Raw genomic sequence first — 20,905 nt, 5'->3', positions numbered from 1 at the left:
ATGGGATGAAGAGAAAGTAAGGTGTGAGAAGGTGGATTAGCTTTGATGATTGCAGCCCTGCTGCTGCCCACAGCCTCAATCATGGCCTCTCCAATAATGGCAAACACCATCCCTTCCATTCAACTAACAACACACAGCCATGCCTGTCTCCTGTTGATTAGGTGCTGTTGTCTCTGCTTATGCAGCACTTTTTCATGCAGGAGAGAGAGGGAAGTATGTCAGTGTGTGCAATGTGTGGGAGTGAAGTGGTTGTCTGGGTTGAATTGTTGGCAGTGTGCACAAGCTGTAAGATGTGAATGTGAAGCTTGCAGCAGTGCTGAGTGTGTGAGGGTGAGGTGAAGGGATAAATGATGGTAGGAATCATGATTGACAGATATTGTAGGCATGAGTATTAGGGCTGTGATGAATTGAACAGTGTCTGAGGCTAGTGTTTCAGTTATTAGGATATGGCATTTGAAGATGCCTGCACTGACTTTGACCACCTATGTTTACTGAAATTCTTGTAACACGACATCCAATTACTCTGTGCATGATTACTCATTGAGTGCACCAGCAATATGATCCCACTGCCTTCGCAATTTCTGTTTTGAGTGTTTCTGATCCTGTCTGCATTGTGGACGTCTTTTCAACTCCTGCACAAAGGGTCCAAATGCAGCATCTGAGAACCTTGAAGTATGCTTTCTTTACTATTGCACCATTAGTCATTCTTCTTGCGGGTCAGATATTCTTTCGCAACCACTTCATAGGATCCCAACAGTGCAGAAGGAGGCCTTTTGGCCCATCAAGTTTGCACCAATGCTCTGTCAGAGCATCTTACCCAGGCCCCATCCTCATATCCCCATGTATTTACCCCACCAATCTACACGTCACTTGACACTAAGGAGTAATTTAGAATGACCAATCCACCTAACCTGCACATCTTTGGACTGTGAGAGGAAACCAGAGCACCTGGAGGAAACCCATGCAGAGGGAAAACATGCAAAAGAATGTGCAAACTTTACACAGAAAGTCACCTCAGGCCAGAATTGAACCTGTGTCCCTGACACTGTGATGCTATGATGTGGAGATGCCGGCGTTGGACTGGGATAAACACAGTAAGAAGTTTAACAACACCAGGTTAAAGTGGATGCTAACCATTGTGCCACAAAGTTAGGAAAAATTAGCACACTGATAAGCAAAGGGAAACGTTGGACCTATTGCACCTAGAATCATAGAATCCCTGCAGTGCTGAAGAGACCATTCGGCCCATTGAGTCTGCACTGACTCTCTGACAGAGTATCTTATCCAGGCCTTCTCCCCCGTCCTATCCATGTAACCCTACACATTTAATACGGCTAATCCACCTAACCTGCACATCTTTGGACTTTGGGAGGAAACAGGGGCACCTAAAGGAAACCCACACAGACATGGGGAGAACATGCAAACTCCATACAGTCACCCAAGGCCAGAATTGAACCCGGGTCCCTGGCACCTTCAGTTGGAATGCGCCTCCTGTTGCGGTAGCGTAGGTTGACTTTACAGTGCAGGCTGGCTTTAAAGTGGCGCTAGTTTTCCATGAGCCTGCAGAGGCATGCACCCACTCCACTGTAAATTTAGTGCCTGCATACACACCACAATCATTTAAGTACAATCATCCGACGTGACAGTCAAAACCTAATTACAGATCATGATCCCCATGCCTCTTGGGCGCTATCCAAATTCGCCCTGACATGTCTTCAGAAGCAGTGGCATTGAATAGAAAAACATTCAGGGGGATGTTGCTGATGTGACAGTGATGTACAAGACCTTTTCCACGTAGTTAATTATGAACAGTATAAATAACCAAACGTTACACTCCTACACTTTCCTCTTATTAAAATTGATGAATTTAAAATGAACATGGTCCTTTTGGAACACTAAACTTTTTTATAAGTATAAAGAGCTTATATCCAGCTTGCCTATGCGGTAGTTATGCGGAAGTTATTGAAATCTTGCATTAACGGCAAGCAGCAATATTGAAATATAATAGTTTCAGGAAACAGTGGAGTGTGTCAGTTATACATTAGGTTGTTTTGTGGCAACATTTGAAAGGATATTTGAACCAAGTAGATACTTAGCCAAGTGCAACAGAGAAAGAAACAGGAAAACAGTTGGGTGAGTTGGTGTGCATAATGTGCAGGTGTTAAAGTGCGGGGGCATTTTACAGGATTTTTTTCTTCAGAATAGACTTGAAGCTGTCAAATTTATCAACCCCCCACTTCGCCTCCCCCCACCCCCCCCCCCCCCCCCCCACCACCCCCGCCACTTTGTAAAGGTCGTTTCCCCCAGCAACAGACTCTGGTGACTTTAATTCTTTAATTTTGTCTTTGGATTCTGCCCCAAGTAAACAAACATATCTCAGCCCAAAAAACACCTCACCACCCCTCCCTCCCTCCCTCTCTCTCCAAACATTGAATTGAAAGAACGACTCCTTTCTAGCTCAAGTCTTTCTTCAAAAGAACCATAAAACAGACAGCAAACTTTAGATTATTTTCTCTTGAATAAAATTCTGAGTCCTGAATTAAAATCCAGATGAAGGCTTTCTTTCTTTTCTCAGCCAGGCTGTTGCAATCATTCCTGCATTGGTTGACAACTGTAAGACAACTAAAGTGGCACTCATCTCCCCAGCTCATTCCTTTTGCACCTTGCACACATTGAGATGGAACCTTGGACCTGCTAAGTGGAGGCATAGAGTACAAAAGCAAGGAAGGTATATTCAATATTTCTTAAGCATAGTTTAAATCCAGCTAGAGTATCGTGTCCAATTCAGGGAACCACACTTTAGGCAGATGTCAAGATATCAGAAAGGATGCAGAAGGTATTTACTAAAACATTATCAAGATAAAAGGCTTCAGTTACATGATGAGACTAAGCTAACTGGTGTTATTTTTAGAGCAGTGTAGATTAAAAAGAAATTTCATAGAGATATTCATAATCATGAAGGTTTTGATGAAATAAATATGGAAGAACTCTTTCCCATGCCTGAAGTGTTGGTAACCAGGGAACACAAGGCCAAATTCAATCACAACTTTCAAAAGGAAATTGGCCAAATACTTTGGGCTGGATTTTCCATGCAATTCACCGCATGCCTCATCATTCCAGCGTACGTACACCATTGGCTTGTGTCAGGATCTCCTGGTTCTGCCGATGACAGTGGGGTTTTCTGTTGAATGCACTGCGCGCCACTGGGAAACCCATGGCGGGGGTGCGCCTTCAGCAGGACCGGAAGATCCCAGTAACGTGAACAGCTGGAAAATTCCAGCCTTGAAGTGGAGAAATGTGTATGGCTGTGGTGAAAGAATTAGCATAGACATGGGCTGAATGGCCTCCTCTGAGCTGTATCATGCTCTGATAGACTTTTGATCTTGGTATGCATCAAGACTCCAGATGTCTCATCATCATCAGTTTCCGCTTCCATGGGTGGTCTTGTGTGTAGTGGGTAGCATCCCTATCTTTGAGCCAGAAGCTCTGGATTTGAGTCTCACAGAAGGCGTGCTAATAGCATGGGTTGATTATTAACCTGCAAATCATTCCAATATGCCTATGCTAAGTGGTAAGGGCACAGCAGCCTCATGGTCAACCAGAACCCCATGGCTGGTAGCTGCAATGCAACATCCACTCCCTGTTAGATGGCTCCCCATGTTAGAAAACTCCACGTGCAATTTCTTGCCACCAGTTGTACTCTGTGACAAGCGTCCTCCTCGTTTTGAGGAACAGCCAGAAGAAGTTTCCACTTCCAGCAAATTGACATGCAAGTGTTTTCCCAGCTGAAGAAAGAAAATTGACCAAACTTGGTAAGACCCCAGTTCAGCAATTTCCTCTGGGTGCTCCGGTTTCCCCCCTCATTCCAAAAATGTGCAGGTTAGGTGGATTGACCATTCTAAATTTCACTTTCATGTCCCAAGAGGTTCGGTGGATTAGCCATTGTAAATGCATGGGGTTATGGGGATGCTCATTCGGTGAGTCAGTGCAGGCTCGATGGGCCGAATGGCATTGTAAGGATTCTATGGATCCTATGTCTCTATGGATTTCAGGGCCATTCAGAATCACAGAATCTCTATAGTACAGAAGGAGGCCATTTGGCCTACCGAGTCTGCAGCGACAGAGCATCCCACCCAGACCTTATCCTCATAACGCCACATATTTAGCCCACCAATTCCCCTAACCTATACATCTTGGGACACTAAGGGGCAATTGGAGCAATAGCCAATTCACGTAACCAGCACATCTTTGGACTGTGGGAGGAAACCAGAGCGCCTAGAGGAAACCCACGCAGACACGGGGAGAACTCTGTGTAGACAGTGACCCAAGGCTGGAATTGAACCCGGGTCCCTGGTGCTGTGAGGCAGCAGTGCTAACCACTGTGTCCCCCCCTCCTTAATATGGATTACAGACCTGATCACTGGACTAAACATGATCCAAAAACACTGTTGAATTTGTAGGGCAAAATCCAAGGGCTTACATAATTGGCATTTAAAATTCAGGTGGTGTTTGCACACAGTAGGTATATGACAGGAATAGAATGGAAAGCACTGATCACACTGTGGGAACGGTGACTGAATGGACACGCGCTGTTTTGGGAGCAGGGTTTTTCCATGCATTAACAAAGGAGTTGGATGACGCTTTTTGGTTTTGTTGGTGTTGCAGATACAGCCTGAGAAAGTGGCTGCAGCCAATTTCCTGGATGCTCTCTCTCTCCCTCTCTCTCTGGGCTGCTGTCAATCAAGGGCAGCTCGAGCCCCCCCACCCCCAGGCTGTCAGCAGTCAGCCTCCCCATGGCAACACCATCCTTGCGGAACAGAGAGTGAGGGGAGGCAGCACACAATTCAGACTCAGGGGGCATGGTGGCGGGGGAGGTTGGCTGCTTTGGAAAAAGTTCGCCTGCCTCCAACAAGACAAAACTCCTCAAGCAGTAACCGAATGCAGGAAAACAAGAAGGGAGTAAGGAAAACGCGGTAAATTCAAGAGAACAAATTAAAGGCAACAAAACTCCGGGTGAAGTGCGGGTCATTCGATTTCCTCATCCATCCCTCCAGCTCGGAAGCTCATCAAAAGTCTCAAGATCCATAATGAAAGCTCGTTGAAAGGTACGACTTAGATCTGCTAACAGTTGCAAGAAAAATAATGCACCCCCCCCCCCTTTTCAATGCCCACTTTCTGACTGTTGCTTAATAAAATGACCAAATGTGGAGCAGCAGTGAGCTGCATTTTTCAAGCTCTTGCGTTACTTTAGGTATAAAGTTGCTTTAGGTATAAAACTACTGACTTTTCAGCATGATCTTAAAGTGAATGCACATTAAACCTGTTTTAAAAGTATCTGCCATGTCTGTTGGACCTTGGACACATTCTAAACCTTTCTCCAGTAAATTCATGTGTCCAGAGTTTGCTGAACTCTCTTAGCCCATTCTTTGTAAATTGCTGGATGACCTGCTTTGCTCACCTGTGTAATTCTGGTCAGTGCTTTGCCTTGTGTTGAAGAAGTGGCATTTCCAGCCAACTGTACTGTAAGGGGGCTGCCAACAGGGCAGTGGTGGTTCCAGACCAACAGTAATTATTGGATGTAAATGTGAATACCTGAAATCATTTGGGAAAAAAGGAGAGCACGTGAAAATGCTCCTTATCTCTTAGGCACAGTGGTTAGCATTGCTGCCTCACAGCACCAGCGACCCGGGTTCGATTCCCAGCTTGGGTCACTGTCTGTGTGCAGTCTGCACGTTCTCCTCGTGTCTTTGTGGGTTTCCTCCGGGTGCTCCAGTTTCCTCCCACAGTTCAAAAGATGTGCTGGTTAGGTGCATTGGCCATGTTAAAATTCTACCTCAGTGTACCCGAACAGGCACCGGAATGTGGCGACTGGGGGATTTTCACAGTAACTTAATTGCAGTGTTAATGTAAGCCTACTTGTGACAGTAATAAATAAACTTTAACTTAACTGGGCGGCATGGTAGCACAGTGGTTAGCACTGCTGCCTCACAGCATCTGGGACCTCGGTTCAATTCCAGCCTCGGGTTTCTGTCTGTGTGGAGTTTGCACATTCTCCCCCTGTCTGCCTGGGTTTCCCCCAGGTGCTCCGGTTTCCTCCAACAGTCCAAAAGATGTGCTGGTTAGGTTGATTGGCCATGCTAAATTGATGCTAGTGTCAGGGGGATTAGCAGGGTAAATAGGGATGTGGGTCGGTGCAGACTCGATGGGCCGAATGGCTTCCTTCTGCACTGTAGAGATTTTATGATTAATCCTTGTTTATTATCTTGGAAAGAATTGGCTGGCTCAAACATGCCAGTTCTAGAGAAGATTTATGCTATTTGTGAACAAAGTAGCAGTGTCTAAGTACCTTGCTTACATGATACTGGATCCATGGGATTACGAGGTTTGTGAGTGCAATACATGTGTGGAGGGTGCAGTTTAACAAAACATTCAAAAATAAGTATGATAACATAAATTAGTACTGAGGGTTGTAAATCATGTGTTCTTGCAAACTATTTTGGATAATCTTTTACTAACAGACAGAAAACTACTAATAAGCATACAATTTTCTAACGTTTTGCTATTCAGCTATTATTTAATTTGATTCTCCAAATCACTTTTGAAGTATTTAATTATTTTTGTGCACAGTCCAAATAACCATGGCCTGCAGATGACCCAACTGTCACATCAGAATGATCCATTTTCCATAAGAGGGATCTGGACCAAGAGTTGTATTTATTGCTGATCTTTTAAAGATGACATGTTTTGTGAGGCTTTTGTATAAAAAAAAACTTCAACAGAGAATAGTTACTGTATAACAGAAGTTGTTTTCCCAGTGACTAAACAATTTGTTACCTTGTCTGAGCAATCAGACAACTCATCTCATTCAGGAACGTACCTTGTTAAAGGAGTCAATCTAATGGCATCTGCTGTTAGTTATGTTTCTATTCTTGGGGCTAAAGGGATCAGGAGATATGGGGGAAGGCGGGATCAGGATATTTAAGTTGATGAGCAGCCAAGATCAAAATGAATGGCTGAGCAGGCTCGAAGGGCCAAATGGTCTACTCCTGCTTCTATTTTCAATGTATGCTTCCATGTATGTTTCTATGTAGTTAGACTTTCCCCAGCATAGTCAGAAGGTTCACTGACAAAGCCACGATGTTGACTTTAGAAGCACATTAACTCCCTTGCGTTAAATGTAAAAAAGTCATCTAAATCGTGGTGACCTTCATACCCCCAACTTCATGGACAAATACCAAAACGTTTTCCAAGACAATGGAACATAATTTGCTCTCATTTGCTCAATGTCAATGGTGTTTCCAAAGTGGAGGCCCAAAAAAAGTAGAAATCCATATCCCCGTTTTTAAATCTTTTGCATAGCAAGTTGCTGACAGTACGAGCAGGTAATGTCTGGGAAAGAGGGTCTCTGAATCCTGAGTGACAGGACAGGGCAACTGTGTAACTCTTCAACCAAACAAATTGGAGAAATATGAAATTAACAACACAACCGCTGAAAAAGAAGTGCAAATTAGTGTGGATGAATACAGTGCCAAATCAGGTACAGAAAGAGAAATGAAGAGAAAGAAAGGAAGATTGGATTTAAAGAGAGAACAAGGAAACAGATGGGAAAAGTTAAAAAACTAATTATTAATCTTATTTAAAATCTCCAACGACAACACTTATAAACATTAATCTCAATGCCACAGATGCTGTTTGTCAGTAATTAACGCGTCATATTGTTAAAGGGATCCTTAGATTGAAATAATCAAGAAGTGACTTTTTATGGTGGGTTACTTCATACATAGGTTGCACAGAGAGCAACTTCACACCATTCAATGCATTTCAACGGTGGAGTGGAGTGTGAGATGTTGTTTTGGTGAAATTTGCACATAATTTGCACTTCAGATTACAGTGCCAGATTATCACGAGCTGTTCACAGATACATCAAACCAGTGGGATTTGTATTGTTTAGAACCAGGAGCATATGCGTCGCATTTCCTGTGGAAAAGAGGTAGCAGATTGAATGGTACGGAGCCCATTTGCTTGGATGACAGGTTCAATTGATGCTCATATATAGTCCTGACTAATGAGTTTGGCCACCATTTCCTACCATGCAAAGTGCACCCCTGTCCATTATGGAGACTGCCTTTGAATGGCAAAAAGACACGCCCTCTCATACCCACTGCATGCAGAAGCATAGGCGCCTTGTGAGCCGTCAGACAGGGAATCTGGTGCTGCATTGTTTAAGTTTTTGAAGTTTATTTATTAGTGTCGCAAGTAGGCTTACATTAACGCTCGAATGAAGTTACTGTGAAAATCCCCTAGTCGCCACACTCCAGCGCCTGTTGGGGTATACCAAGGGAGAATTTAGCACAGCCAGTGCACTTAACCAGCACATCTTTCGGACTGTGGTAGGAAATTGTAGCACCCAGAAGAAACCCACGCAGAAATGGGGAGAATGTTCAGACTCTGCACAGTCACCCAAGCTGGGAATTCAATTCAGGTCCCTGGCACTGTGAGGCAGCAGTGCTAACCACTATGCCACCGCACCACTTCACTATTTGCTTTATTCGTGCTCCACATTGGGTTTGCTTGACATTTGTTCCACCTCCTCTATCCAGCCTTCTTAAGTATGACAAATATTTAAGCTGACAAATATTTAAAATCCAGTTTGAATCTCCTAAAGACTGTCCTCATACGCAGCCAATTTCCTTTTGAGTGGGCAGATTCTTAAAAATTTGAGCCATAGCCACATTTTCCATGTGTTGTGTTAGGCTAGCTGTTGGTGCAAAGTTTTGCTTTGTGTCGTTATATTAATTATTCAAATGATTTGACCTTGCAAGATAGCATGCAGTTATCTCCGTGTGCTGACAAACATTCCTGTGACAAGTTTTGCTGTGAGTGCAAAATTGGGGCTGTCATGTTTTAGATTTTGCACAACTCTGGTGTAAATCTGTGCATCTTCATTGCATTTTTGTCTGGTCATTGTAAGCTCTTGTAAGTTTCTGGGTCAGAAAATAATTCTCTTTCAGCAGCTACTGATGACTCATCCTTTTTTATTTAGCTTTGGGTACATTCTTTACAGCATGTCCCTGGAGTAGAGGTGCACTTAATGCAGACGATTTACTTAAATATGACGTGGAGCAGAATGAAAGAAGTTCCACACATGGACAAAACCATTGTGCTTTTGTTTATTATAAAATATGCTTTTCAGGTAAGATTATATGTTATTGAACTCAAAAAGAATCTTTACTATATTAATGTTATTATATTATGTAGTAAGTAGATTGAATTCTTTTCATAATATTTGTTTAATATTAAAATTCCTTATTGGTTATTTATGTTTTCCATTACGCTGCTGTGTATTTGAAGGAGATATAAAAGTTGCAAAAGAGAGATTGCCTATTCATGGCGATTACTTGTAATTAAACATTCTAATATGTAACACAAATACTAGTTAAACTTAGCAATTACTGGTAATTAACCATTTAATGGATACACAAACACTGAAAAAATGTACTGCATGGAAGTCTTTTGTGAAAAATTGAAACCTGGACCTTCATTGCTTGTGGAAAATGCTAGAAATAGATTATAGAGAAAAATTGCAGAGTCACAGCATTGAAGAGCTTTCTATTAGTTCTTGGCAGCATGATGGCACAGTGGTTATTAGCACTGCTGCCTCACAATACCAGGGACCTGGGTTCGATTCCCAGCTTGTATCACTGTCTGTGCGGAGTCTACACATTCTCCCCACGTATGCTTGGGTTTCCTCTGGGTGCTTTGGTTTTCTCCCAGTCAGAAAGATGTACTGTTTAGGTGCATTGGCCATGCTAAATTCTCTCTCAGTGTACCCGAACAGGTGCCAGATGTGTAGTGACTAATTCGCGATTGCGCACTACAACCTTCAATTGTATTACCTACTGCAACATACCAGGAACGTAATTTCAATAAATTTGCACCTCTCAGAAATGCTCGAAGGAATTATTCCCCCCACGTTGGATCATCAGGACATGTTGACGTGCAATTAGAATGGTATAAAGAACAAAGAACAAAGAAAATTATAGCACAGGAACAGACCCTTCGGCCTCCTGGCCTGCACCGACCATGCTGCCCTACTAAACTCAAACCCCCCTACCATTCCCGGGACCATATCCCTCTATTCCCATCCTATTCATGGATTTGTCAAGCTGCCCCTTAAAAATCACTATCGTATCTGCTTCCACTACCTCCCCCGGCCGTGAGTTCCAGGCAACCATCACCTTCTGTGTAAAAGACTTGCCTCGTACATCTCCGTTGAACCTTGCCCTCGCACCTTCAACCTATGACTCCTAGTAATTGACTCTTGCACCCTGGGAAAAAGCTTCTGACTGTCCACTCTCTTCATGCCCCTCATAATCTTGTAGACTTCTACCAGGTCGCCCCTCAACCTCCATCATTCCAGTGAGAACAAACCAAGTTTCTCCAACCTCTCCTCATAGCTAATGCCCTCCATACCAGTCAACGTCCTGGTAAATCTTTTCTGTACCCTCTCCAAACCCTCCACATCCTTCTGGTACTATGGTGACCAGAATTGAACACTATATTCCAAGTGCGGCCTAACTAAGATTCTATAAAGCTGCAACATGACTTGCCAATTTTTAAACTCAATGCCTCGGCCGATGAAGGCAAGCATACCATATGCCTTTCTGACTACCTTCTCCCCCTATGCTGTCACTTTCAGTGACCTGTGTACCTGTACACCCAGATCCATCTGCCTATCAATACTCTTAAGGGTTCTGCCATTTACTGTATATTTCCCATCTGTATTAGACCTTCCAAAATGCATTACTTCACATTTGTCCGTATTAAACTCCATCTGCCATCTTTCTGCCCAAGTCGCCAACCGATCTATATCCTGCTGTATTCTCTGACAGTCCTCATTGCTATCCGCAATTCCACCAACCTTTGTGTCGTCCGCAAACTTGCTAATCAAACCGGTTACATTTTCCTCCAAATCATTTGTATATATTACAAACAGCAAAGATCTCAGCACTGATCCCTGAGGAATGCCATTTGTCACAGCCCTCCATTCGGAAACACACGCTTCCACTGCTACCCTCTGCCTTCTATGATCGAGCCAATTTTGTATCCATCTTGCCAGCTCATCTCTGACCCGTGCGACTTCACCTTCTGTACCAGTCTGCCATTAGGGACATTGTCAAAGGCCTTACTGAAGTCCATGTAGACAGCATCGACTGCTCTACTTTCATCAACCTCTTTGTCACTTCCTTGAAAAATTCGATCAAGTTAGTGAGACATAACCTTCCCTTCACAAAAACATGTTGCCTCTAACTAATATGTCCACTTATTTCCAAGTAGGAGTAAATCTTGTCTCGAAGAATCCTCTCCAATAATTTCCCTACCACTGATGTAAGGCTCACCAGACTGTAATTACCTGGATTATTCTTGCTACCCTTGTTAAACAAAGGAACAACATTGGCTATTCTCCAATCTTCTGGGACCTCCCCTGTAGTCAGTGAGGATACAAAGATTTCTCTCAAGGCCCTAGCAATTTCCTCCCTTGCTTCTCTCAGTATTCTGGGGCATATCCCATCAGGCCCTTGGGACTTATCTACCTTAATGTTTCTCAAGAATCCTAATACCTCCTCCTTTTTGATCTCAACATGACCCAAACTATCTACGCACCCTTCCCCAGATTCATCATCCACCAAGTCCTTCTCTTTGGTGAATACTGACGCAAAGTACTCATTTAATACCTCACCCATTTCCTCTGGCTCCACACATAGATTCCCTCACCTGTCCTTGACTGGGCCAACCCTGTCCCTGACTACCGTCTTGCTCTTTATATATGCATAAAAAGCCTTGGGATTTTCCTTAATCCTGCTGGCCAATGACTTTTCATGACCCCTTTTAGCCCTCGTTACTCCTTGCTTAAGTTACTTTCTACTTTTCTTGTATTCCACACTTGCTTCATGTGTTCCCAGCCTTCTAGCCTTGACAAATGCTTCCTTTTTCTCTTTGACTAGGCACAGAATATCTCTCATTATCCAAAGTTCCCTAAACTTGCCATACTTATCCTTCATCCTTACAGGAATGTGCCGGTCCTGAATTCCTATCAACTTACACTTGAAAGCCTCTCACATGCCAGATGTTGATTTGCCCTCAAATATCTGCCCCCAGTATACATTGTTCAGTTCCTGCCTAATATTGTTATTAGCCTTCCCTCAATTTAGCACCTTTACTTGAGGACTACACTTACCTTTATCCATCAGTACCTTAAAGCTTACTGAATTGTGATCACTGTACCTGAACTGCTCCCCTACTGAAACGGCGACAACCTGGCCACGCTCATTTCCCAATACCAGGTCCCGTATGGCCCCTTCCCTAGTTGGACTATCGACATACTGTTTCAGGAAGCCGTCTTGGATGCTCCTTACAAACTCTGCCCCATCCACACCCCTAGCACTAAGTGAGTCCCAGTCAATATAGGGGAAGTTAAAATCTCCCACCACAACAACCCTGTTATTTTTACACCTTGCCAAAATCTGCCTACATATCTGTTCCTCTATCTCCCACTGGCTGTTGGGAGGCCTAGAATAAACCCAACATTGTGACTACACCCTTCCTATTCCTGAGCTCTACCCATATTGCCTTGCTGTATGAGCCCTCTGAGGGGTCCTCCCGCAGTACAGCTGTGGTATATAAGCACCTAGTGACCTACACTTTGCTCCTGACCTTGACGTTCGTTTGATAAGTGCAGCACTCGCAGTAATTAGTGCCAGCCTTCATAGGCAGCACCATATCACAGGCAAGTCTCTACCTACCAGACCAGCAGTAAGGCAGAGCTGGTTTTTAATGAGTTGCAGGGCAAGGGTTGCACTGCGGAAGGGGAGAAACTGGCCTGAAGCATGGGAAGGGGCTGTGAGGCAAAGTCTTCCCTGGGGGTGAGATTCGGGAAGGTTGCACTCAGACACACTGGGTGGAATGTGCACTGGGTTGGCGTCCTCAGCACCAGGATGGGGAAAGATTATGTTACAGATTGGCATAAGCCACTTCAGGCCAGAATGGGAGGATCGCTCAGTTTACATTATCGAGCTTACAAAGACTGTCCTTGTCCCAGTCCCGGGAGTGGGAGGGCTTATCAGGCCATCTCAGTCATGCCCAGTAGATTGTGCACTGAGCTTTGTCATAACTCCGCAGAGTCTTGGCCCCCAACAGTCCTCCAAATGCCAGCGATCTTGGATTTCTTGCTTCCGCTTGGATCAGAGTGTGCTCCATGCTTACCAGATTGTGACCCTGAGTCTGCTCTAGAAGTAGGTTCAACCAAGATGTGTGTCTCTGCGCTACTGGAGGATGTGGGTGACACTGTGACAGGCCTTTATCAGTGCTGTCCTCAGGTTTCTCATCTGAGGTATTATTGGGGCACAGGCTGAAGACCTGAATGGTTGAGAGCCTCGGGCACTTTGCAGACATGCCTATGAAAGAAAGTAGAGATAATTAGTGCATGTCAGATGGCTGCAATACAGGAAAATGCATTCATGGTATGGTCGCCTGAGGAATGGGCTGGTGCAAGATCCTTATGTGGGTGTGTGCCGCCAGACCATTGCTGCAGGCCCCATACACTTCCTGTCCAGCCAGCTTGTTGGCCCCGATCTCGAAGGTAGTGAGGACCTTGAGTTCTGGCATTCCACCCGTAGTCTGGGACCTCTCCTTGGGATTGTGTGCAATCTTGTCCTTCATAAATACAGATGGAGAGTGCAGGCAGGATGCATGCCAGTGCAGATAATCAGGATGCCTGGCATGTGTGGGTGTTTGAGTGCAGCCATGAACAGGATGAGGACCTAAGCTCCAGAGGAGATGCGCCCAGATGGAGATATGAAGGTGTGTGTGAGAGAGTGAGCGATGATGTCCCTTGAACTGGCAGTGTGTGAGATGCCAGTGATTGTGTGATAGGGTCTGAGTGTGCGAGCTGAGAATGATGAGATGGTTGACTTACCCTGGTGGCACAGATGAGACCATTCATCCTCTTTCTGCACTGGGTGGCTGACCTCTGTGCTGCACTGACCACCCCTGCCACTGCCTGCCAAGCCTGAGTAATGAGATTTGAGTACCTCCTCTGGCCATGACGGGGGTAGAGGACATCACAGCGGGCCTTGACTACATCCAGCAGGCGTTCCACTGAGGTGTCACTGAACTTTGGAGCAGCCTGCCTCTACCCTTTGGAAGCCATGTCTTCCGCGGAGCAGCCCTGGGCTGCAGATAATACAAAAGCTGTGCATGGGTGCTGTTTAAATATGGCACCCAGAGCGAGGAAGTGGTGAGCTCAAGGTGGGGTGGGCGAACCCCTGAGGCCATCTGCCCATAATCTGACATGTTTTCCATGTGTGAATAATTAATATGGCGGGAAGCAGACGATACGGTGCGAAAACCCGCCATTGCGGCCGGCGGGTAAAACACCATTTTCATCCCCACCACCACACTCAATGCAATGAGGGAAAAATCCTATTCTTAATTGTCAGTAACAGGAAAACAGAACAGGAGGAGAGAGGCATCAAGAGCAGTTTGCAATTGGTAAATCAGTTGTGTTATGTTGTTTTCTTGTCAGTTAGTTGTGTGGATATTAGTTGCTAGTTGCACCTGCTGAGTTTAAAAAATAAAACTTTCTTTTTATAATCAATTTCCTCGTAATAAATATCTTAGATAGTAACTGCAGTGCTGTTCAAAAATCAAACTTCACAAAGCGTGTTTTTTCTGGGATGGTAGAGATATTGCAATTTAATTTCCAAAAGTGGAGTGAAATAATCCATTCTGGGCACAAAGCCAATCCTGCCGGCAAAACAGGGAGGGGAAGATGGAGTTCGGCGCCAAACCGGTTTGTGCCTAGTGCGAACCAGCTTTTCGGCCTCTTCCCGGTTCACCATACCAATTGACTGGCGCGGTATGATCGCGCCCTGTATGTTTCAATAATATCACCTTTATTTCTTCTACACTCCAATGAGTATAGGCCCCATCTGCTCAATCTTTCCTCGTAAGGTGGCCCCTTCACCCCCAAAATCAACTTAGTGAATCATCCCTGAAGTGCTTCCAATGCAAGTATGTCCCTCCCGAAGTAAGGAGACCATAATTATACACAGTACTCCCAGGTGCACTCTCACCAATGCCCTGTAAAGTTGTAGCAACACTTCCCTACTTTTATACTCGTATCCCCTTTGCAGTAAAGCCAACATTCCATTTGCCTTCCTAATTATTTGTTATACCTGTATTCTAACGTTTTGTGATTTATGTATAAGAGCACCTACATAACAGCTGACTAACATGTATTTTCTAGTTCACAGGTTGTTTGGATTGCCAGGTAGCCATGAACAGATCTGCAGTGAAGGTTTTGATTGAGTGGAATCATTTTCCTAATGAAATACAAGCAGACTCTTACTTGATCACATATGGCACATTGTCTCCGCTGTTTTCCAGCGCTGTGGTGAGATCATAACTAAATCTTAACCATTTTGACAAGGGTGCACTTATATTCCATAAAGTGAACCACTTCAGATCTGGAGTGCCAGTTTTATGAGATAAATTATAGAAGATAAAACCTGAACATTCCATTCAATCAGCTACTAAGACACATTTGATAAATTCAGTCATTGAAAGCAAAAGATAGACATATAATTATAAACATGCATTAATTTACCTTAATTTATGTTGTAAGTGGTCACCTGGAAAATCTGTATCAATCTGAATGGAAAAAAAAGGCATCAAAGTAAGATCAAAGTACTTTGTCCATAAAGTTGTAGAACTTTGAATATAATAGGAAGTATTCCAAATATAATTTGGGTAAATTTAAGATATTGTTCCATGCACATTAAATCATTAAATAAAGTCACTTTGCTCAGCATAATCTTAGATCTGTTTAAGTATTTTACTCTATCAATAATAATCATTGCGCAGTTTTCCTTCTGCCATTCAGAGATCAACTCAAGGATCAAGTATCATCCTAGATGACCTTCAGGAAAATATAAACTATTATTTTGCCATAAAATCAATGATAAATGGAAAAATCTTAGACAACAAATCATTCACTACACGTAAGTACTAACTTGCTGAATAGGCTTTTTTGTCGCTGGCTGGCCAGCATTTATTGCCCATCCCTAGTTGCCCTTCAAGCTGAGTGGCTTGCTAGGCCATTTCAGAGAATGGCTGAGAGTCAACCACATTGCTGTGGCTCTATAACTACACAGTCAGCATGTTTCTCTACATTGTAGTCATCCTCTATCTCTCTATAGAATTACGTGAGTCAGCCACGTATGGGCCAGGCCAGGTAAGGACGGCAGGTTTCCTTCCCTGAAGGGCATTAGTGAACCAGATGGGTTTTTCTGACAATTGACAACGGTTTCATGGTAATCAATAGATTCTTAATTCCAGATATTTTTATTGAATTCAAATAACACCATCTGCTGTGGCAGAATTCGAACCTGGGTCCCCAGAACATTAGCTGAGTTTCTGGATTAATAGTCTAGCGATGATACCACTAGGCCATCGCTTCCCTGGCTAATATGATTTGTAGTCAGGTAATCATGTTGTGGTGAAAAGAAGAAAAACAGTAAAATATATTCTGTCATTGAGTGTTTCCCCATAGTACTAATGCAGATTTTAAAACTTGAAGAATAATCTTTATGAGGCTCGTGTGATGGCACTATGGTTAGATCATTAAACCTTTTGTGGCATGACAGTGGGAGAATGCGGGTTTGATTTTACTCCACTGATGAGTTTCTGATGTTGGCTATCCCCATGGTTCTGGTGATAACTCAAAGCTACATCAGTTGATGCCTGTAAGCCTGGGAGTGAGTTTTCACCTGCAGGTTAAAAATTATTTGAAGATGGGGGGAAATTATGAAAAGGACCACAAAAAGGCACTTAATTAAAACGCACTTCACAACACAATTATCTGACTATAAGCAAGATCGAAGGAGAAATTGCATTTAGATATTCCTTCCAGAGATCCAATCCATCGAGTATCTGAAAGAAGGATTCTCTTTGTCATGAAGACTTAATCAAACTCATAGGCTGGGATTCTCCCCAAAAAATTTGAAGTCCCCAGTTTGCGTGAAAACAGGAGTAACTCCCACTGGTTTTTTAGTGTAATTTTCAGATTGAATCTCCCACACTCTGAGCAATGCAGAGTGCCCCAGTGGGATTCTCTCTGAAAATCAAGTAGCTATTCCTGCCCGAGAGGCTGGCAGCATAGCACTGAGTGGGCCACTGCGCATGCACCAATCTGTCAGAGCGGAGTTTGGCGCATGCGCACTGGTCCCACATTGCCAGTCTCCAGATCGCTGGCCAGCCCAATCACTGGCCAGCCCCACAACCTCCGATCGCTGCTCCTCCGACCCCCATACCCACCCTATCGCTGGATGCCCGGACATCTCGGGCCAGCCCCAATGTCCCCCCATCCGGCCTGCCCTGATCTCCCTGACCCCTCACCCAGCAAGCCCCAATCTCCCGATCACACCCCCCCCCCCCCCCCACCCCCCCCCCCCCCCCCACCCCCCCAGCTCCCAACAGTGCCGATTCTCGGCAGCCCCGACCCCCACCGCCAGGATTGCCAGCCCTGATCGCCATCCTCTCTCCCTCTGCCCGTGATCCTGAATGCAAAGTGGCAGCGGGATCCTCGCACCCCACCAATCGGCCCCCCAATAGGCCATGCCTTAAATGAGCCCTGCACCTTTGGCACTGCCTGATGTCTGGTGGGCAGTGCCAAGGTGCCCCTTGGGCATTGCCAGGGGGTCAGGCTGGCACTGCCAAACTGGCACTGTCCAAGGGGCATCCCCCCCCTTGCTCCCAACCTCCTGAGAGGGCCTCAAAGGCCTCTGTTCCCTCCAGCAGGGTTGACTACCTGTTCCCTGTTAGTGGGGAGCTAATAACATTCAAATGGGAATTTAAATATTGAAATCAGCTCTGCGTTGATTTTTGGCATGGAGCTAATGACGCTGAAAATCTTGGGCTGGGAGACTCACTGAGGCCATGGCGCCCAGTGGAAAGCCAGTGAAATGGCCTCCGCTAATGTCTCCCAGCCCATTGCACTGCTAGAATTGCCCCCATACTTTGACAGGTGATCGTGGGTTTTATCTTGTTGCATAGTGTGACTGCATGATTTAAGCTGATGCTCCTGAACACTGAGGGAGTACGACAATATCAAAGGTGCCATACTTTGGATGAGAATTAAACCAAGGCACCACTTGCCTATTGTAGTTTTTCATGTGAATGTTAAAAGATTCCACTGCACTGTTTAACAAAAAGCTTGGAGCTTTTAACTGATATCCTGATCAGCAATCTGCCCTGAGCCAAGATCACTTAAACTGATTAATTGATCTTTCAATTCATTGCTGTTCAGAAGCCCATTGTGTGAAAAATGACAACATTTTGTTTGCCTATTTAACAACACTTACTGTACTTCAAAATAGCTAACTGTAATGTGAGGTGCTTTGAGATTTTTTGGGAGCATTTGTTCATGTTCTATTATAAATGCAAGCCATTTTGTCACTTGTTCATGCAGTCCTTTTTTTAAAATTACGGGATAGAATGTTTATTAACTCTGAATTCTGTATGAATGGCAGTGGTTCACAGTGTTGTTACATTGAAAACCACTAGAAAAATGAAACGTAAATGCAAATGACTTATGGTTTGAGATCATTTGATGGCATAATTTTTAAATTGTTGAGGAAGGCTTGAAAAATATTTTAAGTTTGACATTTGCAAATTAAATGGTGAGAGAAATCATAGAACCTCCTCTAAAACCTCCTCTAGAATCATAGATTCACATTAACATTTACTATTTCTCCAGGTTTACTTGAAGAAGCTGCCATTAAAACAAATGTTTCATCAACTACTGTTTCATTTAATTGGAGTGAGTTTGGGACTGGAAAATATATTACCACAATAAGCCTTAATTTCACTTCATACACTCTACCACCAATTACAAATAATTATGCATGGAATCAATTAAAGCCTGGAACTCTGTATAACTTCTCTTTGGAATTCAAGCAACTATATCAAGCAGGACCATCTTTGACGCAAATATTTTACATTATCATTGAAACAGGTATGAAAAGGTTATGCATGTTTAATCTGCTATTTCTACATTTGTAATGTGTTAATCATTCTGAATATTTTGAAAACTTAACATTCTGTGGGAAATGCTTCTCTGTGTAAACTGAGAATTGAAGCAATATATAAATCACAACAAATCAATTGTAACAGGAGTTTCAAATGGGAGCATTTTGAAAGCACAGTAAGAAGTCTCATAACATCAGGTTAAAGTCCCAACAGGTATATTTGGTAGCACGAGCTTTCGGAGCACTGCTCCTTCATCAGGTGAGCGGAGAGTTGGTTTCACAAACAGGACATATATAGACACAGGGCCCTATTTTATCATTGCGAAACGGGCGCGAAAACGTGGGTGTGAGGCCATTAACACGATCCGCGTCCGCGCGGATGGCCACTTTACTGAGACCCAGGAATGGCTGCGATCCGATTCGCGCCCGAAACGGGCGCAATGGTAATTTAAATGTATTTGCTTGCATTTAAATTGAATTAATGAACTGCCGCCCAACTTTATCAGCATTTCCCCCTTGACCACCGCGTTCGCCGATGCGGAATCGTGCCGAAATGGACCTGCTGAATGAAAATCTGAATTGGGCGCTCCAGCTGCTGAAGAGGCGAGTTCAGAGCTTCCAACGGCTCTCTGACTCAGATCGGTGGTCGGGGGGGAGGGAGGTGGGCCAGTTCATTCTGTGGTTGGGGGGAGGGAGGGGAGTGAGGCCGATCGTTTTCTGGTGGGTGGTGGTGGGGGTGGAGGGAGGCGGGCCAGAGGGAGGCGGGCCAGATCATTCTCTGGTGAGGGGGTGGGGAGGGAGGAGGAGGCAGGTCAGATGCTCCTCTGGGGAGGTGGGAGTGGGGGGGAGGGCTGATCGTTCTCTGGGAGGGGGCGGAGAGTGAGGCCAGATCATTCTCTGGGGGGGGGGAGGAAGTGAGGGAGGCCAGATCATTCTCTGGGGGGGCGGAGGGAGTGAGGCCAGATCATTCTCTTGGGGGGTGGGGGGAGTGAGGCCAGATCATTCTCTGGGGGGCTGGGGGAGGAGGGAGGCGGGTAAGATGTATCTCTGGTGGGGGGGGGGCAGAGTCCCGATCGTTCACTGGTGGGGGGGGCAGGGGGGTCCACTGCCACTCTGCAGGCGATCGGTGGGGGGGGAAGGAGGCCGCAATCGGTCTAGGTAGTGGGGGGGGGGGGTGGGCGAATAAGGGGGACAGTGATGTCTGTGGGGGCCATTGCTCCCACTTTTCACTCCCGGGCCACTTTCTCCGCTTTCTGCGGCCCGGGAGCGATCTGACATGGGCGCGCTTTTTCAAATTTTTTTCTAACTGCGCATGTGCAGTTCAGAGCTCCGATTGTTTCAGGTGCGCTAAGCCCCGCCCACAGCGCAATTCAGACCCGCGATTTTATTTTCAGGCTAAGTGCTAATGGGGGCGCCTGAAGGCAGATTCCCAAGTCGGATCTGAATTATGCCCAGATTCAGCACTTAGAATGAAAATGGTAAAATCAGGCCCACAGACTGAATTACAAGATAATGGTTGGAATGCGAGTCTGTACAGGTGCAGACAATGCGAGTGGAGAGAGGGTTGAGCACAGGTTAAAGAGGTATGAATTGTCTCAAGCCAGGACAGTTAGTAAGATTTTGCATGTCCAGGCCAAATGGTTGCAGGTAGTGTGACATGAACCCAAAATCCCGGTTGAGGCCATCCTCATGTGTGCAGAACTTGGCTATCAGTTTCTGCTTGGCGATTCTGCGTTATCATGTGTCTTGAAGGCCGCCTTGGAGAACGCTTACCTAAAGATCAGAAGCTGAATGCCTTTGACTGTTGAAGTGTTCCC

At 44.8% G+C, this 20,905-nt stretch overlaps 1 protein-coding gene across 1 annotated transcript in view; it reads left to right on the top strand.

Annotated features, from left to right (window-relative positions):
* The first annotated feature begins 9,112 nt into the window (after positions 1-9,112).
* The window catches only part of ptprq (protein tyrosine phosphatase receptor type Q), a 177,797-nt gene continuing 166,004 nt past the window's right edge, over positions 9,113-20,905 (top strand). Inside the window, exons 1-2 of the mRNA XM_078221104.1 lie at positions 9,113-9,193; positions 15,944-16,061. Coding sequence (XP_078077230.1) covers positions 9,113-9,193; positions 15,944-16,061 — 199 coding nt within the window. The remainder of the gene's footprint in view (positions 9,194-15,943; positions 16,062-20,905) is intronic.

Source organism: Mustelus asterias, chromosome 9 (genome assembly GCF_964213995.1).
Source record: "Mustelus asterias chromosome 9, sMusAst1.hap1.1, whole genome shotgun sequence".
NCBI classification, from domain to species: Eukaryota; Metazoa; Chordata; class Chondrichthyes; order Carcharhiniformes; family Triakidae; genus Mustelus; species Mustelus asterias.
The sequence above is the reverse complement of the archived record's forward strand: the minus strand, read 5'-3'. Positions and strand labels throughout refer to the sequence as shown.